This window comes from Lutra lutra, chromosome X (genome assembly GCF_902655055.1).
Source record: "Lutra lutra chromosome X, mLutLut1.2, whole genome shotgun sequence".
NCBI lineage: Eukaryota > Metazoa > Chordata > Mammalia > Carnivora > Mustelidae > Lutra > Lutra lutra.
Window position 1 is genome coordinate 43,203,161 of NC_062296.1, and position 27,175 is coordinate 43,230,335.

The 27,175-nt window shown below is 45.8% G+C and overlaps 2 protein-coding genes and 1 pseudogene across 13 annotated transcripts; 1 reads left to right on the forward strand and 2 right to left on the reverse strand.

The window, feature by feature from the left end:
- Positions 1–1,186: 1,186 nt before the first annotated feature.
- ARMCX3 (armadillo repeat containing X-linked 3) lies at positions 1,187–4,577 on the reverse strand. Of its 3 annotated transcripts, XM_047716356.1 has the most exons (5): positions 4,420–4,576; positions 3,807–3,913; positions 3,440–3,500; positions 3,108–3,178; positions 1,187–2,830 (listed from the first exon to the last, which is right to left on the reverse strand). In XM_047716356.1, the coding sequence occupies exon 5, from the start codon at positions 2,682–2,684 to the stop codon at positions 1,545–1,547; it is 1,140 nt and encodes a 379-aa protein (XP_047572312.1). In that variant the 5' UTR covers positions 2,685–2,830; positions 3,108–3,178; positions 3,440–3,500; positions 3,807–3,913; positions 4,420–4,576; the 3' UTR covers positions 1,187–1,544. The 3 variants fall into 3 exon arrangements, with proteins under 3 accessions (XP_047572312.1, XP_047572311.1, XP_047572310.1); XM_047716355.1 differs by lacking the exon at positions 3,108–3,178 and having other exon boundaries at positions 3,807–3,885; positions 4,420–4,577; XM_047716354.1 differs by lacking the exon at positions 3,108–3,178.
- A 4,961-nt stretch (positions 4,578–9,538) lies between these two features.
- Positions 9,539–12,482, forward strand: ARMCX6 (armadillo repeat containing X-linked 6). 10 transcript variants are annotated; one of them, XM_047716652.1, is made up of 4 exons: positions 9,539–9,655; positions 9,967–10,056; positions 10,384–10,502; positions 10,811–12,482. In XM_047716652.1, exon 4 carries the CDS (start codon positions 10,958–10,960, stop codon positions 11,855–11,857), a length of 900 nt encoding a protein of 299 aa, XP_047572608.1. In that variant the 5' UTR covers positions 9,539–9,655; positions 9,967–10,056; positions 10,384–10,502; positions 10,811–10,957; the 3' UTR covers positions 11,858–12,482. The 10 variants fall into 10 exon arrangements, with proteins under 10 accessions (XP_047572608.1, XP_047572611.1, XP_047572610.1 ...); XM_047716655.1 differs by having other exon boundaries at positions 9,967–10,044; XM_047716654.1 differs by having other exon boundaries at positions 9,539–9,651; positions 10,384–10,523.
- A 4,454-nt stretch (positions 12,483–16,936) lies between these two features.
- LOC125092270 (potassium voltage-gated channel subfamily S member 3-like) lies at positions 16,937–18,443 on the reverse strand (annotated as a pseudogene).
- Between the last annotated feature and the right edge of the window lie 8,732 nt (positions 18,444–27,175).

Genomic DNA, 27,175 nt, shown 5'->3' on the forward strand with positions numbered 1-27,175 from the left:
AGTATTTTGCATGTATTATTCAATTTAACCTTTATGACAAACCCCATCTTCATCACTCATCCAGCATTGCAGAGAGAAACTTCAACCCATCTCATTTTTAATCTCAATTGTTTTCTACTCAGCACATGTACTACCCACCTGCTTCATTCCCAACACTTCCTTTTTCAAAAATTTCCCCCAAACCAATGTTCATTTTATACAAATAACACACAGATGAATAAAAAGCAAAAAGGTAAATATCACTAATTATCCTTCCACTCAAATATACCAGCTACTGTTTGGACAACTATAATTCCATAGTTGTGTCTACCTTAAAATGTTTTACTATCTTCAAAAAGAAATGAATCATTCGATGAACACTGCTATCTAACCTACCTTTCTCATTGAACAATGCAGAATATCTTTTCCTGGCAATATGGATTTGACTCAACATAGTTATATACTATGTGAATGTTCCTTAATTTATTGAAGCAATCCAGTGTGTTAGACACTTAGGTTGCTTCCAATTCTTACTGTTTTGGACAGTGCTGGGATGAATAGCCTTGTCCATACAGTCTTTAGCCAATTATTCAATTATTTCCTCAGGACAAAGGGTTTACATACTTTAAGGCTTATATCTGTATTACCAAATAGCCTGCCACAAACCCATACAAACTCAGTGTAAACTCATTCCTACCACCAGAGTTTGGTAGGATCCATTTCTCCACACCCTTGTAGACGCTGCACAGCTGGTGAGAGAGAGACTGCTCTATGAATTCCAATTATCCTTTCTAGTCAAAAATATTTAATGGCTCTTGGTGTTTGTTCTGTGGGATAATATTCCAACAGCTCTGCACAAACTGACTTCACTCAGCTTTCCAAACTTCCATTCCCCTCCACTCTAAGTAGACTGTCATAGGAAAAGGGTTCCTACTTCCATGCCTTTCTCAGCCTAGTGTCCCCGCACTCCCACTCTTGGAAAGCCTAACGACTTACCCTATTCAGGACTTACTTTTGTTGGTCGCCTCCTCCAGGAATCTATAGCTGACTGTTACATCCCCCAGAAGCCTTTGCTTCCTCTATGCTCTGAGAACACACATTTGACAATGAGTATATGCTCCAGATATTCTGTTATCTTTTTGTTTGTGTATTTCTTATCTCTCCAACTAGATTATAAAACCAAAGGACAAGGATGGTCTCTTTTTTTTTTCTTTTTTTTTCAACATTAACACACAACTTTATTGATGATACACAAAGTTAATGCAAATGACAGGAGGGAGCTTACTTATGACCAACTGGTTCACTGTCACGCAAAAGAAATAGTAGAAATATTTCAATCTACGTAGCGGGATAAAAAGCAACAAACATGTTTTCAGAACAGATAGTGATGTTCATTCACCCAGCTTAGACCTGAAAACCAACTCAGCTAAACATCAGCATTGATGATACAATGATATTCATCACTCAAAATTGGCAGCTGAAAGGGTTCCTTTACCATATAAACAAGGTGGAGAAAAAGGAATAGTTTACAATGTGTGTCGCTTCTAAACTACAAAATCAAGAAGTTATTCCTGGGTCTTTGGGAACATATGCTCAGCTAGTTTGGCCATGAATTTTCCAACCTTTACTTTCACCAAAAAATCATGGTGACTTTCTATCCCCAGAATCTTGTCAGCAGACACTTGAAATTCTTTTAGAAAGAAAAACAGTGAACCTTCGCTGAATGGATTCTGAGTAGGTTCATTTTCTTCCCATTTAAAATTGTCATTTATGTTCTCAAATATGACCAAAAGTTTAAGAATAACCTCTTTGTTCTCCTTCTTGTTAAAGAGGGAACCAAGCGAAGATGGCACTTGGGCCCTGAGCAGTTCTCTAGCCATAGCTGGATTTTCAGCCAAATTCAAAAGGAGTTTCAAAACCTGAAATTTGGTTTCTTCGTTTCCCGCTGAAAATAAACGAAAAAAGTCTGAAATGGAATTAGCAAGCATGTGCTGATACTCATTAGTAACAGTCATATTTGTAAGCAATCTTAGTCCAGCCAGCTGCACCGATGAGTTCAAGCGAGAAGTGATTGTGTCATCACACACTTGATTCATGTATATCTTAAGCCTGCGCTGATTTTCAGCATTCACACTCAAGTTATTCAGGACAATTAAAGCCTTTTCCTTAACTATGGGATCCCGAGTATTGAGAATCTTTGCTACAATTGGGAGACCACCCAGATCACGAATAATATCTCTGTTAAATGCATAAGCAGCATTGTTACCCAGAGCAATTAAAGCTGCTTCAAGAATATAAGGTTTTTCAGACATCTCCACCAAGCAAAGAACTTTCTGCAGCTCCTGAGGGGACAAAATAGTATCGTCTGAATTGGGGGAAGCCCGTTTCTGAACAGCCCTGCGAGCCCGGGTAGCTCTGGCCCTTGCTCTGGCCCGTGCTCTGGTTCCAGCCTCAGTCCCAATCCGGGCCCAAGGTGGGTACCACACTATACCCTTGTTGTCACTGCTGTCATCATCATCATCAGACCAGTCATTGTACCGGGCCCCAGGGCAGTCCCCAACATCATCCACATCCCCAGACCCACCCTCAGCCATTTTCTCCTTGTTCTGTTTTCTTCCCCGGGTCAGTCTATAAATGCAATAGCAGGCTCCAGCGCCAATCACCAGTCCCGCAGTCACCCAGCCTACTTTCCTGGCGTAGCCCATGCAATCGTCCCTGACAATAGCAGGGACCAAGGAACAGAGTATTCAGTCAGGCTGGGAGAGGAGGGCTATGGGCCTGCGTGCAGGCCTGTGGAAAGTGATCGTCTTCAGCCACGTCAAGGCCACAGTAGCTGATACTGGAGGTGGACCTGGGAGTGGAGGAAGGAAATAGGGTTTAAGTTTCTCTTTTGTGTTGCCCCATGCAGAGAGCTGCACAGAAGGACAGGAGAGTCATAAATGAGTAGTTGGTAGGAAACGTAGATTGTTAACAAACCCTCTATATCCTCCTCCTTTCAGCCTCCCTCTCCCCTCCCCAGCCCACCCTCTCCCCAAGCTTAGATAAAGGCAATGGAGCCCTTAGTCTCTGCTGGGCCCTCAGCCACCCCAACCTCGGGTGTCCCCAGGAAGTGGCACTGTTGCACTAACCTCCTCCAGACAGGCAGTTTGTCCCTTCTTCCCTCCCCTAGAGGTGTGCCACGCCCAACAACCCTCCTAGTCTGCAGAGAAACCAGAGCCAGTGAGAACTGAGGGCTTGATGGATTGATTGTTCACATTCGTAGCCTTCCTGATTCACCATTCAGGCTGTCAGACTTTTTTTTAACCTCTATTCCATCCAAAACATGCAGAAGCCTGCCCCTTCCCTAACCTGAAAAGGGAGGGATATTAGGGAAATAAGGTAGGATTGGGTGAGTTTGTCCAAATGTGGCTGATTTCCAGCCCCTCCCCCATTCCAGGCAGCCCCCCACGCCTACACTGACCTCTACTGATCCGAGGAAACTTCCTCCCTCTCTTCAAGTGGTGCCACCTGCTACAGCAGACCTGCAGGATGACAGATCGAAAACATGGGGACTAAGTGCTGTTGAGAGAGGAGGATTATGAACAAACTCTCTGATAGGTTTTCCTTCTGTCATTCTCCCCAGCCCCCACTCTCACGCCCCCCTCCCGCGACACACACACACACACAAACACACACACACCCCGAACGCCATTTCACCACAGTCCCAAACGTGCAAGAAACACACTCAGCCTCAGCCCTAACCTAGATTATTGCCATCTCTGGCTTCTCTCTACCCCCGCCCCACCCCCGCACCGCCCGCCCCTCTTAGGGTCCCCAGATAGTCTTACCCTCAAATCGACCTTCACCGATTGGGGTTAATTTCCTTCCTCTTCTCTTGCCTGGCGTAGTGCCCAACCTACGGAAAGACTGGCAACCCAGAAGAGGCTCGGACCCCCTAAACACAGAGCCATAGTCAGGAAGACACAGCCACAGTCAAAAAGACGGGAAACGGCCGCTACTAAGCGCTTGGTGGACGACCAGTCCCCAGAACATGAAACTCTTTCCTAATTCAGAGACCTGGTTGTCAAAGGTTTCCCACCCCTATTAACCCCTCTCAGGGCTCTGCCGACAGATATCCCGTTGTACCTTCCCCCTCCCCAAATGTCCAGCCTTTCCCCTCTGGCGCTGTCCTGAAGGACTGGGGGCCAACACCCAGGCCACAGCTCCTTTTCCGGATGACGGCCTCGGCTCCCAGCAGATTCCCAACTCCCGTTCTCTGGGCTCCTCCCCAGACAGCCCCCCGCTCACCATTTCGCAGCATCGAAATGGGCTGCGGGCGGGACAGATGTCTTGGAAAGCTGGCGGAGAGTGGAAGAGACGGCGGAGACGCCTGGGGACCCGCGACGGTCTCCGCCCTACGCCCTTGGCCCCCCGACCTTATGGAATCTCCCAGGCACTGACCTGCAAGAATCCGGGACAATTTCCTTCTTCTCCTCCTCCTTCCCTCTGCCGCAGGCCCGCTGGCCCTCAGGGCAATGGGGAGCTGGTACTCAGACGGGAACAAGGACCAGAACAAGAAGGACTTCTGCACACGTCAGCTCTTGGTCACGTGAGATCTACGTCATCCACCAACTCGGGTCCCTAATTTCCCCTCCCACCAGCAGTGCGGCAGAAGAGGGCCCGCCCCGCTCCATTCCCTCCCCCACACCAGGCCTTGTTACTCTTTCTTCTTTTCTAATCCCATCTCCTCGTAGTAGTTGTGTTTGCCTTCCTCGGATTACCAGGAAGGGACAGCATCTTCCCCTGGGGCTACTGGCCACTTGTACTTTTTGAAAAATTGCCTCTTCCTTCCCTAAGCTCCTGGGACAACAACCTCTCCTTCAACCTCCCCTCCTCCCAGCTATTAATGTCTACCATTTCCTCTGAAATCTAGTCCCAGATCTGAAATGAAAAACCATTAGAAAAGGAGACCTGGAGTGAGAGTATGTGTGTGTTTTTTTTAACTTTCTTAATACTTTTTTTGTTCTTTTTGTTCTGCCCTCTCCTGCCCCCAGCCTCCATTCTTTTGTGAGAAGAAAAATTACTATAAAGCTACTCTCATTTGAGGGGGAAAAAAAAGAGTGGGAGTTGGAAGAGTGATGTTGGGTGATGGCCTCCAAAAGCCCCACATTTTCTCACTCGTGGGGAGTGTTACACACCTCACTCCAAACAATATTAATGTCTTGAGGCCTAGCACATTAACACAACCCTGAATGAGCTCATTAGAGTGTCTAAGATTGCATAAATCTTCTGACTAGGCCAGGAGCTCCTCTAAACAGGAGCGTGACAGACTTTCACTTGCATGGCTTAGCAAGGAAGAGGCGTGGAGCCCTCAGAAGGTAGTAATACAGAGAAGGTTGAGCAGGAGTCACAGCTACCTGGTGGATATCTGTCCAAAAAGGCATGCACACTGACAAAGTAAGTAGCATAAAAGAACATTACGAAATATACTTGGATACAGATAGAGAATATCACCTCTAAATAAAGTATTAGGGGAACATTGAGACCAAGATAAAATTGGCTGAACTCGGCCTCTGGCCTCTAGTAATTAGTGTGGAACCATTTCACACTGACTGCTTTGGTGAGCTCAGTGATTCACCAGTCAGCAATGATTGAACCTTTTTTTATATTGGGAAAAGTAATAAAAGTAATGTCAGAACATTGGGATCTACAGTGAGATTGTCCTCAATACTTCAGATATAAGGTAATTATCTGAGTATAACTTTTACAATCCACAGATAATACGGGAGTGAATCAAGAGACTGGAGAGTTTGGGAATAGGCAGAACTCCAGAGAAGTTCTGTGTAACTTCTAGGAGGCAGTACAAGGATCTGACTGAAATTTAGCAAACAGAAAACCACATCAGCTATGTGATTCTGGGTTCAGAGAAAGATCATGTGTAGCATGGGGCTTATTCAAGCATGGGAATGTATGAAAAGAAGTGTCAGAAGAAAGTGATGGTAGTAGCTCCCACCCAAGTGCCGTCTGGGGAGAGGGAGTCCTGGCTAAGATGAATGGAACATTCAGCTTTCCTTGGCAGAGCCATCCCCATAATGTGTAAGGGTCCTTCGGACTCTCTTAATAGAAAGCCACTTCTTAAGGTGAACCAAGGCCCTTGCTCTGATTGCAGGTTCACCAAGCAACTTCTGAGGTTGCTTGCTTCTTAAGTAGTAGCTTGCTTACAGAAAGAATGGACTGTAAAAATGGACAGAAACATTCAATACCCTCTGACAGTTGTATTTTTCAGGGTAAATTATTCATTTGTCACTCTTACTGGTACTTAGCTTCCCTTTTGGCCCACTTAAAGAGAGGGAATGCAGAGATGCGTTCGGGTGTTCAGATCTAGATTTACATGTAAGTCTCTGTGAATGGGAGTCTTGACAGAGACCTCGCTTTCAGATAAAGTCAGGGCTTGATCATGCAACAACCAGGGCAAGACACTAAACTATAAATACAACCCTGTGGAATCCTGTCAGGAAAGCCAGGTCAGTTTGACTTAGAATACAATCCTGTGCATCACGATTTCTGAACTGTACTTCTCTGATGTTTAGTGAATGTGAAAAATCACAACCAAGACATTTTGTGGCACATAGGCCCCCAGCATCTCGTTTCATAGCTGGACAACGGGTTAACATCCAAAGTCCTTAAAAGCCTCCAGCAAATCAACCCTCTGAAACAGTTTAAGTTTCTCTCTGGGAAAAGAAAGGAAGTGCATTTAATGTTTTACACCCCCCCTTTTCCCTTACATCCCCCTTTTCCCCCCAGCAAAAGGGTGAGTATTGTGCCCAAAGGAGACCAACTCCATACTCTCTTACTAAAATTTAAATCTTGAATACACATTTTAAAAAAAACAGCGGAAGGATGACATCCTGAAGAGACTTTCTGTGAATTCCTCCTGTCTATCCCCCTCAGAGCTGACCCTGGTCTGCAACATTCCCTCGTTGTTTCAGTTAAGTCAGGTTTGGTTTCTGTTGCTTGCAACCAAACAAAATTAACTAATACAAAACACAAAAACAAGTAACACGATACAAAGAGTAATATTACTTTTTAAAATAAAAATCTTCTCTCTATATTTTTTCTCACTCTCTAAAACCCATTAGTGTTAGCATCTGCCTATCCTTTTTTATTTGGGGGCACTCTCTCAGATAACTATCACTTGGGACCACATACCAGTTTGAGCCAAAAGGTTCCTTTCAGCAGTGGCTTCATATAGCCTTCTGCAGGCTTAGGAGCTTTTAACAGGCTTGTCTGAGGAACTGCTTAAGAATTTTCCTTTTTTGCTTTTGAAATGGTTTGTCAGGCAAATAGCATGCCCTTAAGTACTTGTTGATGGGTGTATAATGGAGAGCAAAGTAGATTTTAAATGGCAGTTTTTAGGTTCCCTGGTAGAAATTGTAGATCTAAGTGACAAAGAAGCGAGGGAAATTGACAGGCTTATCATTCCCATGGAGTATAGGATGTTTTAGAGAGGGAGTGGATTCAAACAGGAAAGGTCTGGCGGGGGAAAAATCTGACAGACTGGGAAAATGATGGCCGGGAGTTACATGTTGGATTGAAATAACCGGAAAACATACCAAAGTGGGGGAGGGAGATAGTTTTTACTTGTAAGGAGAGGGAAGAGTGGCACTTTTGTCCTTAAAGCTTTGTTAAGCTTTATATACTCCTTAGTTCTTTCTAATGTATACATTCAAAACAAACAAAAGCCACTTATATAATTACCTAGCAACTAAAAATTGAATGATGGACAGTTAGATTTGTCAGTAAAGCTTCATACATAGAATTCGCTTGTCTAGGAGAAGAAAGTAAAGGGAGACAAAAAGAACAGTGGAGGGAGATGATGCAGAACAACAGCGGTAAGCTGTTTTTTAGAGAAAAGGGTGTGATACTAGTGAAGGAGTTTGGACTATAAAAGTTTTGAGGAAGAACGGAAAGTTGTGATGTGTTCTTGACTTCTGAATATTCACCAGCAAGGCACTCTGGGCTCCCTGGCTTACCTCTTGAAAGGGCCTCCCCCACACAGGGGCCCCTCACAGGGAGAGCTTCCTGCTGGGGTGTCAGATTTCAGCATTCAAAGAAAGAGGCTGCCTAAAGGGTCTATATTTAGAGTATGACTCCCTAGCAGGGACAGCTGAATGTCTGGGGACTAACTTCTGCATACTTTGTCCCTGAGTTCTGGGATTATTCTGAGGGGCTTGTATGGGTGGTGCAGTGAACTTGTAACAGCAGGCAGGGAGTGAAAAGGCCTCTCTCAGCGGGTGGTGACTGCTTGGCATCCTGTCAACTATGCTTTTCGTGAGGGAAAAATGGCACAGATTTCAGGGGTGTCGAAGTGATTCACAGTCACCCACAGACCCTCAGCACTGTCTCCACTGGAAGACACTGAGCACTAGTGGCTGTTAGGGTGACAGACATACAGTACCTGAAGAACAGATTCTGGAGCTATCTCACCAGTGTCATGATTAAATGAAAATTATGTCTGTTGAGTCTCATTTTCCTCAGGGGGTGTTAATAACAGGGCCAACTCTGATTTATGGATTGTTTACGAGTTACACCATGAAACTTCAGCATAGATTTTAAATAAAAACTTCTGAATGAAAGACAGGCTAACCTGCAAGGTTACTAATTTCTGAAGTTCACCTGAACGGTAAGATTCATCTGAATTTGGGGTCTGCATAAAGTTGGCCCTTTGAAGCCAGAGTGAAAGCCATCCAGCGATCTTCTATGAAGTTCTCAGCCATCTGACACTTAATACTACAAGAATAAGAAAGGCATAGTGATTCACTTATCAAAAATTGCCACAATTAAAACACTGACCACCTCACTATAGATTCCACCAATTCATAAATCATCTGAAAGCACACTGGTTCTGTTTGTAAAGGTATGCATTTAAATTTTAATATGCTGTTTGAAAGCTGCTATTTCCTGTGCAATCAGTAGAAAACATTTTCAACAGTGTACAAATTAATTTAACCAAATCAATGAGGCCTCTATTTAAACTAGAAAATCTTGTTTATTACACACACACGTACATAACTTGAATTCTTGTTTCTCCAAGTGAAATAGATTTATCGTATTTTCTGGTTACAAAATAGTCTAGTTTGAGTCAATAAAAAAGGAAGGATGAAATAGAACATAAATGTATGAAAAATTTTTTAATAAAAGCCTCACTGCTACTTGAGCTTCCTTTTATGCCACTTCCCCCCACCCATTTTGGTACAGAGACTGGATGTGCAAAGGGGTAGAAATTAAGGAACGGGCGGGGAGCAGGCGTTTCATAGCCAAGGAAAGGAGAAGAAATTTCCCCCCAGAAGAAGTAATGGCAGACCCACGAAAAGATGCGGCCCCTTCGTATACTTAGAGAAAGGCAAATTCAAAGACCAGAGAGAGCCACGGCCATTTCTGGCTCAATAGTATTGTTATAGAGGAAAGGAGTGACAGGGCCCAGTGCGAAGGTAGGAGGTACGGGCTGGCTGGCGCCTGCCGCACTGCTTGTGGGAGTGGAAATTGGGGGCCAGAGCTCACTGGTGACGTAGTCGTCACGTGACCAAGAGCAGCCTAGAACCGAAGTCCTGCTAGTCGCCTCCGTCTGGGTACCAGCCCCCTATTACTCTGCAGGCGTGTGAAGGAAGAAGGAAACTAGCCCCGGACCGCGAGGTCGGTACGAGCCTGGGCTCCTGCTTAGAGGCGGGTGGGGAGAGGAGAGGGCCAAGGGCGTCCCGGATCCAGGTTCGGGCTCAACTGGGCTGGGTCCCCTTCCCGCCTACTTTCTAACTACTGTCGCCCCCCACCCCCCCACCCTTGTGCCCATTTAGTAGAGAGAACCGAGGGACTTCGGGGGTGGGGAGCTGAGGGGAGTGAATGGCGGTAGACAGACTCCGAAGAAAAGGTGCAACAATCACGGTACTCGTGTCCCGAGTCCTGTTCCGTCCACCAAGCACTCCGTCCCCTCGGTTTCCTGCCTGTTTGCAGGTTTGTAGGTCTGTTGGCCCATAGGTCGCCTCAAACGTCGTGCCGAGGGAAGGAGCAAACTGCCCTGGGACTGTGCAGGTCCGTGTGAAGGTGGGATGAGACCTGGACCCTGGCTGGGGGTGGCATTGGGGGTGGTGGAGGAGGAATGGCTGGGATCTGAGCGGGCCGGGTCCGAGTCGCCCTCTCCTGGCCCCTTCTTTCTCCACACCCCCTCCCATTTCAGTGCAGGGAAAGGGGTGTGGCGGCCTTTGCTGGGGAAATGGCGGACGATAAGGGGGCGGGGGGGGGGTGCGGAGGAACCGGCGTTTGGAAAGTCGGGGAGGTGTGAGAAATATTTTAAAGTCAAAGGCTGAAAATGCAGAAAAGCGGGTATTAGCACCCGCGTTCTCAGTGCTGATCCATCCACCACACTTTCAGTTCTCCAAAGCCAGCTATCTGTCTTTCCGACCTTCTGCCAGACTGTCCATCAGTCTCCGCGGAAGGAGTGCTGACAACAGAAGACAAGGGAAGAAGAAATTTACCTGACTTTGGTAGAGGTTGGTGGGAGAAACCTACCTGTGAATCTTTGGGGAAGGGGTGGCAGTGGAGGAAACTACCTGAGCCATTGCCTCTCCATGTCACCCTCCTGGCTATCATAGCACAGCCCCAACTCCTGCCCTTTTCTGTAGGGACTGGAAGAGAAATGGTGGGTCGTGGGGGTAGATAGAGGATGACAAAAAGGAACAAAGAACTAGTTTCCTAATAATCAACCTCTCTCAACCGGAACTCAAATTCCACTCTGTTTGTATAGTGAGGTACAAACTCAGACACAACACAACGCCTTAATGCCATTTTGCACCCATAGATTCATCACAGGAGAGCTACAGGAGCCCAGGAGAGGCTGAAGAGGACTGCTGCTCCACCATTACTCACCCTGGCCCTCAGAATCCTCCTGAATCAGGTGGAACAAGGCCCTTTCCTGTCCTGTCCAAAGGCTGGCACGGACTTGACCATGGGCAGGGCTCGGGAAGTGGGTTGGATGGCAGCAGGACTGATGATTGGGGCTGGTGCCTGCTACTGTGTTTACAAACTAACCATAGGAAGAGATGACAGTGACAAGTTGGAGGAGGAGGAAGAGGAATGGGATGATGACCAGGAGCTGGATGAGGAGGAACCTGAGCTTTGGTTTGATTTCACAACTATGGCTCGGCCCTGGAGTGAGAATGGGGATTGGACCGAACCAGGGGCCCCTGGTGGCACCGAGGACAGGCCCTCAGGTGGGGGCAAGGCCAACCGAACACACCCAGTAAAACAGCGCCCATTCCCCTATGAACATAAAAGTACTTGGAGCACTCAAAGCTTTAGAAATTTCAGGTGTGTACTTGACCTCTCTAAGTGTCCTTTCATTCAGGGAAAAATGTGGTTTGCTCAGCCCAAGGATGCTGGTTTTTCATTTAGCCACGATATCAATAGTCATTTGGCCAGCCTCTCCATTGTTGGAAACACGATCCCCACTCCCGACCCTATTAAGGAGAAGGCTTTCTGTACTCTGGATAACTTGAATGCAGGAGTTGAAAACCAGGGCCAGATTAAGATGTCCATCAGTGAAGTGTGTCAGGAGACTGTGTCATGTTGCTGCAACTCATTTCTGCAGCAGGCTGGATTAGATTTGTTAATAAGCATGACAATTATTAATAACATGCTTGCCAAGTCCGATTCAGACTTGAAGTTCCCTTTGCTATCGGAGGGGAGGGGATGTGCTGAGGTTCAGGCTTTGAAACTGTCGATGGGTTTGTCTGGAAAGCCGGTCTTGGCAGGGGAATCGCTGGGTGCCCAAGCGCCGCTCTCATTCATGTCCCTCTTGATCAGGAACGGAAACACACAGGTGCTCCCTGACACCCTGGCCTCGTAGAGGGCCATCTGGAGCGGAACGGAACCGAATCCACCCAAAACCCTGCTGGAGAACACCCACCTGTGTTCTCATTCAAAGAATCTGCAGTGGGTGCTGTTGAAGACCCAGCCTTAGCCACCACATCACGGGGTGAAAGTTACACTTGCTCCACCGAGGACCACGCTCTTCTGGGCCAGGCAGGGGTTTCCCCCCCCCCCCCCCCCCCCCCCCCGGGAGCTCTGAGTAACTTCTTGGTTTTGCAGTCTGCAGGCAAAGTGCATTGTCAGTTACTCCCTTGCGGCCTTCCTCCTGCTGTAAAGGGATCTTTTCAGCAGCCAGCTGTGCCTACAGAACATCCTATGAGAGCATGGCCGGGGAGGTCTTGCCTCCGGTGGTCTCCCTGTGTCAGCCGGACTGTTTTTGAGGAGACCAGGCGCGTGTCGGGGCTCGAGCTGCAAACGCATCTGTTGCCTCTTAGGTTGAATTCTTCCCACTGACTCCTTCTTCGCTGCGAGCTGATGGATGGTGAACCTAGTCATCCACAAAGGACACTCCCCTCCTCTGTGCTCTACTGACTTGACCTCCTCCACCCAAGCCTACATTTGTATGCATCATCAATAAAGTTGTGTGCTTTGATTGGCAAAAACGGGACGTGGAACTTGTCCTTGAGTTGACAGTCTACACGCAGAGGAAGACAAAAGTAGGTGACCAAGGCGAACCACCTGGGGCCTTCGCTCCCTGACAGGGGCACTCTTACCAGGTGCTCATAGGGGGCAGGGGTAGAGGTGGGCTGGAGTGCTCAGGAGAAGGGGCTGGGGGCCAGGGGCGGAAGCCAGGGGGCAGAGGTGGGGCTCGTGGAGGACGCAGGGCACAACACCTGTGAAGCCGGCGGCATTGTGCCTGGCACCTGGAGCAGAGAAATCCCTCCATGAAGGTGTCTCTCCTTGACTGCCAGCCTGGGCAGGAGGGTCAGTATCCTTGGGGTCTGTCTACACACCCTTGGGGACCAGTTGGCAACCCATCCCCCTGCATTTAACGCACAAGACTGGCAGCGATGGTTGCCGCTCGCTGCGTGCCCACTTGGCGTCCTTCTCCCTCCCCTGCAAAGCAGCTGTTAGACCTACTTCCAGGCCCACTCCCTTCCTTGGGAGCCCAAGTCCGAATTCCTGGCAGAGGGAGAAGGGTCGGCCCCCTCTTCCATCGAGGGAACCTCTTTGCTGCCCTCTCCTCTGTCCCTTTGATGACATCCAAAAAGGGGCCGGTGGAGCCCTCCACGAACTCCCCAACTGGGTGGTGGGGCAGATGCTGAGGGGGCCTGGCAGGGCTATGGCCTTCTCCGTCACCCGCATCCAAGCTCCTGGCACCCCTTGCAGGAAAGGAGGAACCCAGCCCTGTGCATGGACCCATTCTGTGGATCTGGACGCCTCCTGCTGCCACCCCTCCCAACACTGCCAGACCTCTCCCAGCAACCCTGGGCCCCTGCATCACCAAAGCCAGCTTCCCTGAGTGTCTTTGACGTGTCAAGCAGTGGTCCTCTTTCCCTGAGCCCTGGCCCACAACACAGGCAACAAGAAACTTCCCTTGGGCAGCGCTGCCTCTGTGCCTGGTGCCCTCTCCTGGCCTCTCTGGGATGCGGCTCTGGGCCACTCTGTGCCTGCTCTGCCTTCTGATGCTCTCCTCCACAGAGACCATAGTTGTATCGGTCCTCCCTTCTCCCGGAGTTTGGCTGGCAGGTAGATTACAACCCCTCAGCTTTTAACCGACCCCCCCCCCCCGCCAACCCCCTACCATCTCTGGGCTGACTAGAAGGTATGGGGGCCTGCCAGGTCCCAGGACCGTCTCTGGGCAATCTTCCAACCTGCAACGGGGACACCACCTCTCCCCAGGCACTGGCACCTTGGATGGCCAGAACGTGACTTGTGGTTGCTGTGACAACACACCCCCATCAGGGCGCTCTCTCTCTCTCTCTCTCTCTCTCTCTCTCTCTCTCTCTCACACACACACACACACACACACACACACACACACACACACACAGCTTGCCACCCCTCCCCAGGCTTCCTCTGCTGGCTGTCCTGTTTCCTATGAGTTGCTAATGCAACCAGCCCTTTCTCCCAAGCCAGCCTCCGGTGGACTGGGCAACGTTTCCCAAGTAGGAGTGCCTTGGACACTCCAAGCGGAGCCTGCTGGGCCAATGCTGTCTTCAGCGACACACCTGTTTGTGCTCTGCCTCTTGAATCTCAACACAGAGGCAGGTCTTCTCCTTCCTCCCGGCTTGGGATCCCAAATTAACAGGCGCCTCCCCACTCTGCGCTCTGCCAAATCCCCATTCCAGTGCTGCCACAGGCAGTTGTCCCCCATCTCCAAGGCAGGCCCTTGGCCCTTTCAGGCCACTGCTGACTTCTACCACAGGGAGGGCCTTGGAGACTGCTCATCTCCTGAGCGACTATCTGTCACAGGGAAGACTGTTGGCCTCCAAGGGTCTCCAGGCTGTGGTCCTGGCTCGAGGCAAGAGCCTCCTGTGCATCTGCTGGTCCTGCCCTTCCCAAAGCCTTCCCCCTGCACCTGGGAGCTCGGGCCCCTGGTCTGCCCTTTATCCCTTGGATGGTTGCTGTGCCAGGCAGGAGCCCCAGGGGCAGTGGAGGGGGTTCGGGGGCATGCCTGCCAGTCAGGGCCCGATGAAGACATTTGGAGGCTGTCAGCAGCAGGAAGACCATGGTACACCCCCCACACGTAATGCCGAATGGAACGGCATGGGACCACCAGCCCCATGCCTGCCTGCCCCTGCCTGCCAACTTGCCCACCTGCCTGCTACGAGGAACAGATTCTTTCCGGGCTTCCCCATGGTAAACATTTGACAAGGGCATCAAAGCTGCAGCTTGGCACACTGTGTCGGGGAAGGGCCCTGCCTTGATGGGGCCCGCCCCGGCCTGGCCCACCTCTTGGGAAAATCTGGGGGGCCCATCCCCACAGACTGCCTTCCAGCTCCACCAAAGGCCTGGTCTTGCTTCTCAGGCATCTCCCGGTGACGTCTACATCAGGTGCCTGCACGTACTGGCTGCACACTGACTCCCAGTGCCCTCCCAGTCTTGCTACTCCTCCTAGAGGTCTTGGGATTTGACCTCCCAGCGCCCCCCTGCCCCCGTGAAGAGCACACGCAGGAAGTTGCAGACTTCCTGCTTCCCAGCCCATACAGCCAGTCTCAGACTCTGCCTCCTCACCGGACCCTAGCTAGCTCCAGTCTCACCGCAGTTCCCCCCACCAGCCCCTCACTTTGATGTGCCCACCCCACAGAGCGGCACAGCCCTCACCAGGCCAATCTTTAAGCTGCCACAGCACCGTTCAGTGGACAGCTGGACAACTGTGGCCAGGGCTGGCCCCAGGCTCCCTTCTGCCCCCAGTGCAGCTGGTCTAGGATGCAGGCGAGTGCCTCACTGCAGTCCGGCACCGTCCCACCGAGGATGAGCCAGTCCCTCGTGTGCCACACATGCTGCGGGCCTCACCTCACATCCTGTCACTTCCCTCCTCCTCTCTTTGCTCATGGCCTCGGGGGCACCCTGAGGCCAGGCTCCTTTCCCCTTACTGCCTCTTGTTTTGTGTGTGGCCTGGGATGTCCTCCCTCATGCCCTGATTACAGACAGAGTCTCCTGTGTGGTTTCCGAATTCCTTCACACTCTTCCACTGAAAGGGTTGTCTCACAGATCAACTTGGAATTTACGTCTGTGCAAGCTGGGAGGAGTGACCCAAATTTTACTCCCCCCCCCCCGCCCCGCCCCGCCCCGCCCGTGGATAACAGGTTAACCCAGCACCATTGATCACTCGGGCTCACACTGCCTGCCGTGTGGCACATCTGGGACCCTCGTGCACCCAGCCCAGCTGAGCATCCCCTCTGTGGCTCCCTGGTGTGAGTCTCCCCTGAGGCACACCTTTCTCCCAGGAACCTCTAACTGACTTGGGGACCCTCAGCTCACCGGGGGCCCTGATGGTAGGTGCTGTGTGTGTTAGCAGGGAGGTGAGTGTGGGTGCTTGTGAGCAGACCTCTGCCCCAGGTTCCTTCTTGGGACACATTCTGGCCCACAGGAGACGTAGGAACCCTGTCCCCTGGCTGACTTTAGCAACATGGGAAAGTGGAGACCGGTTTCTTACCTTTCCAAAATTACTTGGTTTGTGTGAACGGAAAGCAAGTTCATTTTCTATGTATAGACTTACCGTACTTTGCCCATGGTCGTCATTAGCTGTTACTTTAATTATGACTGTTGTCACATGTTGTACTCACATGTTGCAGTGGTTTCTCTCAACCCTTTCCTTGTTTGTTTGTTTGTTTGCTGTGGTATATTCAATCAATCTGGAATTTAAGTTTTCTGTTTTTGTCCATGTTTTCTATTTTACTTTTATAGTTTTGTTTCTTTAGGACAGTCTTCACATCCCACATTTACTAGAAAATTTTGCCTATATTTCCTTTAATATAAATACAGTTTTCTTTTTAGAGTTAGCTCCTTTTTTTACCTACCAGTGGTGTGTATGTGTAATGTGTGTGTTTTTGTGTACATATGTTTTGTGTACTTTTGTATATTTGTGTATAGGTAGACTTTGTATCTTAATTTACTCTAAAGAATAATTAGTTATACTAATGCCTTTATTATTGAATCCAATTTCCCCCATAATTAGTGTCCTAATTTCCATGTCTAGAATATGAACTTGGATTTAAATGCGTTGTCTCATTTTGTGGATCTAACATGCATGTAGATTTCAGTTGCTGAGCCTTTGATTCTGCTTATCAGTAATTAACAGTTAAGGTAATGTGAGTAGGTGAGAAACACAGACTGATACATAAGCCATAGCAATAAATCCCACCCAATACTATTTACCAAAAATCTTAACTCCACTCTCTCGTAAAAAGTAATTTCAGAACAAGCATTTAATTCACTTTACGGAGGAAAATAAAGAAGATTCTATCATTTTGGAGCAATAAACCCCCAAGTATGGCTGAAAGGTATACCCTGAGAATCAAATTATTTTAATGAACCCACTGAGGTCTATTAAAGCTGTGTTAACCTAACATCAGGAAGGGACACAAGATATAGGCACAAAGGTCCCTGTTCATTTTGCAGTATAATTGTCCCAGGATGCTGTGTTATAAACATCCTCACTGTCTTTGATGCTTGAAACATCTGTGGAATTGGGATTGCTCACCACAGCTCCCACAGAAGATAGACTATAGTGAAGACGTGCATCCAGTGTGCACAAATATCTCTAATGTTAAAGCAAGATGGCTCATGACACTTTCCTGGTGGGTCCTCACTGCACTGGTACAGATCAGTGTCCTTCTGCTTCTGGAAAACTTGCTGAAGATAATGTGGAGACACCCACCCAGTCACCATGATGCCACAGATGATGCATGTGCTGGCAATAAGCTTCCTGGCCAAGGTGAATCTGTGGGTGTCTCCATAGTCCACAGTAGTCAAGCTTTATGGCGGCCCACCACCAGCAGATGGGGATGCTGGTGAGGCTGGACATGTGGTCATCTTTCTCCACAAAGTAGATAAGCACAGAAAAGATGGGAATGCCCACAAACAGAAAGAGAAGCAGCAGCCCAACTTCATGGTAGCTGTGTCTTAGTGTGGCACCTAGAGACCAAAGTTCTGTGTAGTGCCAGGCAACCTTGAAGATTTGGAAAAGCCTCACAAGCCTGAGGATCTCAACCACCTTGCCCATGTTCTCAGTGTCCTCACACTCTTCCACCTTGGTGTCTAGATCCAAAGTGTCATAGAAGGAAATAATGAAGACAAGGTCAATTATGTTCAGAGCATTTTTCTAGAATCTCTTTTGACAGGGAACAACAACCAGCCAGATGGCAAAGTCAAAAGCAAACCAAGAGCTACACGCAGTCTCCAAGTCTTGCAGCATGGGGTCATTCACTTCTCCATTCTCATTCTGGAGCTCCAATATACTGTGGACACACATGGCCATAATGGAGACCAGCATCATGCTCACGGAGGAGATAGCAATGATTTTGGCAGATAGGCAGGCAGTAGGCTGGGTGTTCCATTAGAATCCAGATCTTCTTCCAGAACTGACCAAATCACCTCTCGTCAAACTTCTTCAGCTCCTTCTCAGAGAAGACTCTTCACAGGGGGAGCTGGTACTCACGTCGTTGCTCTTCTGGTCCCAGTTCTTTTCTGTAGTTTTCTTCCTTGCGTTCCTGGCTCCTGGTAGCGCTTGTGCAGTGGAAGGTGATGAAGAGCTCCTCAATGCCCCAATACTCCATCTCCTGGTAGAAAGAAAACACGTACAGTTCTTCCAATAACATCGCAGCTTCCAATGACATTGAAATGAAAATGCAAAACATAACTGAATAAGAAGGTGTTCCGATTAAAATAGTACTCTTTATTAGCCTCACTGTAGTCAGTCATCCAATGGCTCCAGAATGGCGTCTTCTGAGGGGAAGGTGAGCAGCTTTCTGAGTCTGGCGTAAGGAAACCATCCAGGAGGTTGCTTTGGTCAACGCACTGCGTAAAGTGGCCCCGCCTCGGCCCCCTCCCCCCACGTTAAAATGGACAAGTTCCTCCTCTTGTCCAGGGCGATGGAAAAACTCACCAAACACCATGGTGGATAGAGAAGGCAGGAAGCTGGACAGGAAGGGAGATGAGGAAGTCCACACTGCACCCTTGTGGTGCAGATGTCACACTCTGCCCTCATTCTGTCCAGCGGAATGCCCATCATCATCCAAGAAGCTCCGCCCTTCTTTCCTCATGGAATGTGCGGTGCACTGAGGCATTTAGTGGCCAAAAAGCAAAGAATCCTGTTCTTGGGTTGTATCAACCAGAGCAGTTGCTGGGAAATCACTCCCACAGATTTGGGTGAGATAGGATCCTCCACCGACGGGCTCTTTTGTCACCCGTAGAACATCTGTAGAATCGTAAGCTTCTGCTGTTCACAGCGTCTGCTTTGTGGCACGCACTCAGCCAGGAACTGCAAGAGTCCAAGCGACTCAGGCTCACGGAGCTCTGTGATGCCGCCCGCCCGCGCTGCAGGAATGGGGCCTCGCAACAGCCCCGCGCCGGCCCGCCGTGGCGGCCGCGGGAGAGCCGGGGGACCAGTCCCCGTCCGTCTGTCCGCCAGTCCCTGCAGAATCCGATTTGTAATGCTTTCATTGAAATTGCCCTGAGTCTACGGATTAATTGGCAAGCATGGGCATCTTTATAATTTTCTCATCTAGGCACGTTTATCTAAATCCTTCTTCCATTTAGTGAAGTTGTTTTTTTTTTTTTTCTTTAATAATGATCTTTCCCATTTCTTTTGGGGTTTTAGTCCCATGTATTTGTCTGGGTTTGTTAGCTTGTGAATAGGCATGGTCTTTATACCTTCTCTTAAAATGCACTTCTACTTTGATTCCACCGTTCTTAGTCCATGTGCCAACACACTAGACATTATCTGTGGTTTTGACTGCTTTGGGGACAGCAGTAAAAAAAAGGGGAATGGTCAAGTGCTTCACCACAGTCACTCCTAAAGACAGGGAAAAGGAAAAGAACAAGAATTAAGTCCTATTGTTCCACAGTGCTCTCCCTGCCCCCAACTCTCCCTACAAACCCTTTTTTTTCCCCAGTTTACCTTTATATCCTCTTGCTCCCGATCCCCTGGCAGTGGAGTAGTTCAAACTGGTTCTTCTGGTTTATTCAATCATGTTTTTTTTAACCCTGGCAAGGTCTCCATTAAATTTAGCTGTCAGTATTCTATTGTTCTTTGTTCTTGGATGCATGGATATGAGACGATATTGAAGGAAGGAAAGGTAACTTGATGGCTCAAGTTATGACCACAAATAAGTACTTCAAATAACCATGTATCTTCCTTTGAATAAATATTTGCATCTCACAAGGATCAATTATCAATATGTAAATATGTACCTAAAGTTCTGTATTTTTCACTACCCAGACTTAAACTGGGTAGTAGATGGATTTGGTGACTTTCTAAACAGGGCAGGGAGGGCATATGGAGGTAAGGGAAGTGGTGGGGGGGGTGTGTTCCCACCAGCCTTCTCTTTCAGCCTTTTCTACCCTGCCACTTGGGCTGCCCCATGCCAGTCCCCACACGTTTTGAAGTTTGTGCCTAGGAAAGTGAGAAACTAACCCCAATGCCCAATATCGGATCTAGTCATTTCTAATCCCCATCCCACCCCTCTCCCAGAGTTTTGATCTAGGGCTTGATTTGAGTTGGGAGACATGGCTGGCTGTGATTCCTTCTTCTCTCTGCCTCCAAAAAATTCCTCTCCCAGGTACACTCCCTTTAGGTGCCAAGCTCTTACTACCTATAGCATCTAGCAAAGATCTATTGTCAGAGTCTTCCAGGCCTGCTTTCTGATATGTAATGAGAGCTTTTGGAATTTAGCAAAACTCTAAATTGATTGCTATGAGGTTTTTTTTTCTTTTTCTAAATTTAAGTTCAATTAACCAACATATAGTACATCATTAGTCTCTGATGTATTGTTCAACAATTTATCAGTTGAGTATAACACCCAGTGCTCATCACATCATGCACCCTCCTTAATGCCCATCACCAAATTACCCCATCCTCCTACTAACCTCCCCTCCAGCAACCCTCAGTTTTTTTCTTCCTATAGTTTAGAGTCTCACATGGGGGGCACCTGGGTGGCTCAGTGGGCTAAAGCCTCTGCCTTCTGCTCGGGTCATGATCCCAGGGTCCTGGGATCAAGCCCCCAATGGGGGGGGCGGTCTCTGCTCAGCAGGGAGCCTGCTTCCTCCTCTCTCTCTGCCTGCCTCTCTGCCTGTTTGTGATCGCTATCTTTCAAATAAATAAATAAAATCTTCTAAAAAAAATAAAATAAAAAACAAAAGAGTCTCACATGGTTTTTCTCCCTCTTTGATGACTTCTCATTCAGTTTTCCCTCCCTTCCCCTATGGTCCTCTGCTGTTTCCTATATTCCACATATGAGTGAAACCATATGATAATTGTCTTCCTCTGATTGACTTATTTCACTCAGCATAATACCCTCCAGTTCCATCCACATCGATGCAAATGGTAAATATTCATCCTTTCTGATGGCTGAGTAATATTCGATGGCTATGAGGTTTTTTTTTTAAAAGATTTTATTTATTTATTTGACAGACAGAGATCACAGGTAGGCAGAGAGGCAGGCAGAGAGAGGAAGGGAAGCAGGCTCCCTGCTGAGCAGAGAGCCTGATGTGGGGCTCGATCCCAGGACCCTGGGATCATGACCTGAGCCAAAGGCAGAGGCTTTAACCCACTGAGCCACCCAGGCGCCCCGGCTATGAGTTTTTAAAATTAGCTTTGAGAACTCAAGTTTCTTGAGCAAGTTATAGGCAGTAGCTTACTTCTCCTTTTGTGAGGTTATAATTTTAAGTAGCTTTAATGGTGAATGGGCTACATGAGAACATTATTTACAGGGGGAATTATATATAGTTTAGTTAAATATTTTTATAACATTATCATTTTTGCTTGCTAAAGGGACTAAGAATGGGCAGGGATGCAGGGGGCTAAGTGGGCAACCAGAACACTGCCCTTGCTATGTATTTGCCTCAGTCTTTGGGGGTTAGAACAAGAAACATTGTATGTGAAGTTAGGAAGCTCTACGAAGTGTCTATCAGGCAACTCACATAGCATGATATCCACAAGACTGTGCAAAGACAAGTCAACCAACTCTTCACATTTCATCTTAAATTTAATTTGTTTTTTAAAAATAAATTACATCCTACTGGTTCAAAGTTCAAAAGATAACAGAGTATACATTAAAAATCTCTTTCCCACCTCTGTCACCACTACCCAGTGCTTCCCCACCACAGACAATATTACCAGTTTCTTGTGCACAAGTCCAGAGAAATTTATATATATATATATATATATATATATATATATATATACACATATAAATATATATATTTTTTCATACACACATAATAATCTTGTCAGTCTTTTGATATCATTACTTAAAATTGTTATTTAGTTTATAGCCGAATAGTATTTTGTGGCATAAATATGTCATAATTATTTAGTCAGTCCCCTATGTGTGGATATTTAGTGTTTTATTCCCCATTTTTTCTTGATAGTGCAAATAATGATTCAATGATTATTTGTATTTCCTTTCTTCCCTTCTCCCTCTCCTTTTTTGATCCACCAATTTTCCATTGATTAAGTTATATTTCTTAGTGTTTCCCTTTGTGCTACTGAATACACTTAGACTCTTGCCAGGTTTGTCTGCTTTAGATGGTATCTTTTGACTGCAGCTACTAAGGATAGGAAAATCAACATATTTATATTACCTCCCACCTTTTCTTTCCTCTCCCAATTGCTGTTAATTATATCATTTCTATTTCATCTGGCTTATCACCATTACATTTGTTCCATTACCATAAGCACCACATTTGTTTTGGTCTTTGTCTTAAATTTACATAGACTTGACATTAATTCCTAGAGTTTTGCTATAGTTTCTTTCTTCCCTGTGTTTCTGTCATTTTTGCTTTCCTCTTTGTAATTCTCTTACATTTTCCCCGAGGCCTGACAGCTCATATCGCAGTTCATTCTTATCTTGCCATCCCTTTCTTGAGCTTTTGCTTAATTGCTTCATTAAAACTTTCTAATTCACGGTAAAATATTTGGTGACAGTTTTCATCTACTTTTTTCCAGATGAGTTTTCTTTATCTGCCATGCATTTTTCAGGTCCTTTTTCTCTTTCTCTCCCTTACCTGTCTTTATCTATTGTGCTATTCCTTTTTGACTCCCCATCTTTGAGGGATATCAGGTTTCATGGAACAAGTTCTTTTTTAGAAAATCCATCAAGGACAAGGTTCCGAGTTGTTTTCCCTGAAACCAAGAATTTACCTTCTGCCCCAAGTCATTAGACAGAGGTAGCTAAGGGGCTGTTGAATGTTCAGTTTCTCCTCTTCTTGCTGCTTGGGGGAAGACTGATCTCCAGTGCTACCTTGGAGACAGATTACTTCTTGCAAATTGACCTGTCACTGTATTCCTTATTTTGCCCATTTGTCTATGCTTCTTATTATAGATCTTCTGCTCCGTGGTGGCTTTTACTGTCAATTTGTGCATGCTTCTTACCTTTAAGAAATATGCAAATTTATTAAGAAGATATTTCTCACATTAAGTGTCCTTACTACAATAAAAAAAGAAAGAAATACATATACCATCTCTCCCCTTTCTGAAATTCAGTATTATCTAGTGGCTGACTTGAGAATGTAGAAATGCAACTAGAGAGTTCCTGGAAAATTAACTGAACAGACTGTCAAGCATAAAACCAATTTAAATTAATAGAGATGCTCTCTGTGAAGAAGTTAGAGCTCAGTATTTGCCCAGACTTGGTTTTGACAGTCTCTAGTCAGGCTGAGGAAGGCAAACAACTCCATGTTTTCTGTCAGTCTTTCTGAGCTTTCTTACTACACAGCACAGGGGGCAAAGAAACATGCAACACAATTTCTTCCTGTCCTGGCAACTGAACTCATGCCAATTAAGAGAAAAATGAGTAACACAAAAGATGCTTAATTCGCATCCTATTGCATCTTTAGTTGAAGTGGCTTTTCAGCACTAATTTTCCTGGCATTCATCAGACTCCATTGTATATTCTGTTTTCTTTGCCTGTATTCCCCACTACATGGTAAGCTCTATGAACACAAGAATGGTGACTGTTTTGTTTACTATTGAATTTCCATCTGGCTCACACATACTTAGTGCTCAGTGCCTACTCAATTTGATTGTCTAGCATTAAAGCTGCAATTCTGATTCTGGACAGGAGTTCATGCTTATCTATTTATTTTTTAAGTATTTTCAATAAATAAGCATTATGTTTGGAAAGAGAAATTTGTTTTAAAATTAATTAAACAACATTTACAATATGGTTCTAATTAATTTTTAAAATGCAGAAGCATGAAAAAAATCAGAATGTAGCACACTCTATATCTTGCTCTCGGGTTTCTTCTCTTTTCAGGAAACTCATCCATTGCTATGGCTTCAGTTATCATCTGTATGTTAATGACTCACATGTCAATATATCCTGAGTTTCAAGATTAATTTATTTAATGTCTACAGATTGCATATCTTGCAGCTTTTTCATGTAAACATGTTTGAAATTGGAGCCATCATTCTCCAGTCCCACACCAAAATGTTTTCCCCTCTTGTCTTCCCTGTGTCCATGGACACAACCACCATCCACCCAGTTGCCCCTGCCAGAAACCTGGTTATTACTGACATCTTCCTTCTCCCTTACACTGTATTGCTAGTTTGTCTCAAAGTCTCATTGATTCCACTTCACTACTGTTTTTCTATAAACATTAGTATTTCTCAGACCAATACATACATATGATAACAATGCAATTAGTACAGAATTTATGATGAAAATGAATAATTTCCCCTCCTGCTCTTCCCTAGACATAGTACCACTCTCTAGAGTCCAGTGGCAACCTTTCTTACCTTTTCTGATTTTAGCTCCTTCTGTTGCTGTGGTGTTCAACCAGGGTAATTTTGCATCCTCAGCGGAAATTTGTCAGTGTCTGGAAACATTTTTTGTTGTCACAGCTGAGGACAAGGGCACTAACGACATATTGTGGGTAAAGGCCAGGGATCCTGCAATACCCAGAACAGTCTCCAGCCCAAAATGTTAGTAGTGCCAAGACTGAGAACTACTGTTGAGATTATCTTCAAAATATACCTCTAATGACCTTCTGCTATGAAAATAGGACACTGAAGCTCATTTATTTCATAATTCTTGCTCCCCCTATTCTTATTCTTAATGCTTATAATATTATTAGTAATCATAGTTTAATCATACAGCCAACAACTATTATTGAGCACCATGTGTGCCAGATACTCTTTTTTTAAAAAGATTTTATTTATTTATTTGACAGACAGAGATCACAAGTAGGCAGAGAAGCAGGCAGAGAGAGAGGAGGAAGCAGGTTCCCTGCTGAGCAGAGAGGCCCATGCGGGGCTCGATCCCAGGACCCTGAGATCATGACCTGAGCCGAAGGTAGAGGCTTTAACCCACTGAGCCACCCAGGCACCCCTGCCAGACACTCTTTAAAGCATTTGGAATTTGGTAGCAAGCAAGACAGGGATAGCCCTTAGGAAGCTTGCTTTCTTAAGAAGTAAATAGGCCATAAAATCAATTAAAATGCAGAAAGTAAATGCAACTTTAAATGATATATATAAACATTTATTTTTTCCCTAAACTTCCACCAAGATTTGTTCACTTCTCACTTTATAGAATGAGGATACCAGCTCTACTGTCCTTTCTTCTTTTATCATCTTTTACATACCTAGTTCTGCCAGCTGTATTTTATTAAGTTTTTTGCCAACTTGAAATATCATCCCCAAGTGATATATGAGTCATTTTCTATAACTATACAAAAGAGACTTGAGTATTAGGACGCTACGTGGTTCAACAATGAGCATCATTTTATATAGTTGTAATCATCTAAATTCTGTTCATGATTTTCAACTTTCAGAGTTCAAAGCAGAAAACTTTACTGGGAGACTCAGTTGTTACAGAACATAATATAAAAGTAAACTGGAACTTACTATGTAGATATGGATGATATAGCTAGATATGCCTATGGTATATAAAGAAGAAATATCAGCAGCATTCCCTCCATTAGAAGGGCAAGCTCCTCTTGCTTTCAAGACCCCATAAAGGCATTCTTTTGATAATGACACCACTGGCTCTCTCAGGTGCTTTCACAAGTTCAACCTAGATCTTTTGTGGGACGTTGGGGGGTTGCCTTTACATGCAGTTGGTCACTTCAGACTGTTCTGAGAGCCCTGCAGCCATGGTCCACTTATCTCCTGTCTTCTGGTGTGGTTGAGCTAGGTATACATTTTATCGGGGTACAAATGCAGCTTAGCCTGGGGATATGTACTTAATAACTTAAGAGTAGTTCAAACCTGCCCCATCTTATCTGGAATGGTCAGATTCCAGAGACATCTGGGATTAGCTCCTGATTTAATGTAGCCCACTATAGTTTCTTAGAAATGTTCTGGAATCCAAGGTCAAGGCTTTTGAGTCACTTAAGGGATATTGTTCTTAATTTCAAGATTCCATAGATTCTGTTTCCTTATACACCGTCAAATGCTGAACTCTATCTTAATATGTTGCATACATATTTGGAGCAAGTACACATTTTTCTTTTGTTTTGTATATCTTTTGTCTATTGCTATGTAAAAAAACCACTCCAGAACTCAGTAGCTTAAAACAGCCATCTTCTGTGCTCATTATTTTGTGGATCAGGGATTTGCACTGGGCATAACTGGTTGGTTCTTCTGCTAATCTTGCCTGAGGTTATTCATGTGGCTGAAGTCAGCTGGCAGATTAGCTGGGGGCTGATTTTCCTGTAGCTAAGGTAGTTACAGATAGCAATAAAAATAGAAGATGCCCAGTTAAATTTGAATTTCAAATAAATAATTAATAATTGCTTTACTATAGGTTTGTCCTAGGAAATGTTTGGGGCACACTTATATCAAAAAATGTTTTATGTTCATCTGAAATTCAAATTTTCCTGGGAGTCCTATATTTTATCTGGCAGCTCTTTCTAGAGGTCCTCATTTGGAACAGTTCATGTCTATTCTACATGTTTTTTTTTTTTTCCCTCCAGGAGGTTAGCTTGGCTTGGGCTTCCACACATGGTGGTTTCAGAGTAGGAAGAGTACAAGCCCTATGGAAAATGCACTGTTCAAGCCTCTTCATGGGTCATGTTTGCTTATGTTCAAACTGCCCAAAAAGCTTCACAAGGCCAGGTCCAGAGTCAATGTGGGAAGGGACTACACAATGGTATGAATACAAGAAGGCATGGTTCATTGGGAAGTATCACTGTAATATTTTCTTAGAGGTTCTGCTAATTGTTTTTCCACCCTTATTTGCCTCTAATATTTCTAACCTCTCAACTAATTTTACCAAGTTCACTTTATTCATGAGTTCACCCAGTACCTCAAATCATCTGCCATTTTGTTCCACTTTGGTCTGGTCAACCAAATGTGCTGTTTGGTGTTATCTTGAAATTAACCTTCATTGCTTTCCCAAGCTTGGATCACCATTTCCTTAATTCTATAGTTCTTTTGACTTGAGTACTACCTTGTTTAGTTGGAAGACATGTTCAAATAACTCCTAAAAGAAGGTCCATAGGAGATAAACTTTATGAGTGCTTTCAGTCTTAAAAATGTCTTTACTGTCATCACATAACTACTTGATAATGTGTTAGAGATAGAATAATAGAGAAAAGTATATTTGTTAAGGATTTAAAGGCATTTATTCATTGACATTGACCATCCAGTGTTATGAATAAGAAGTCTGATGTCAATATGATTTGT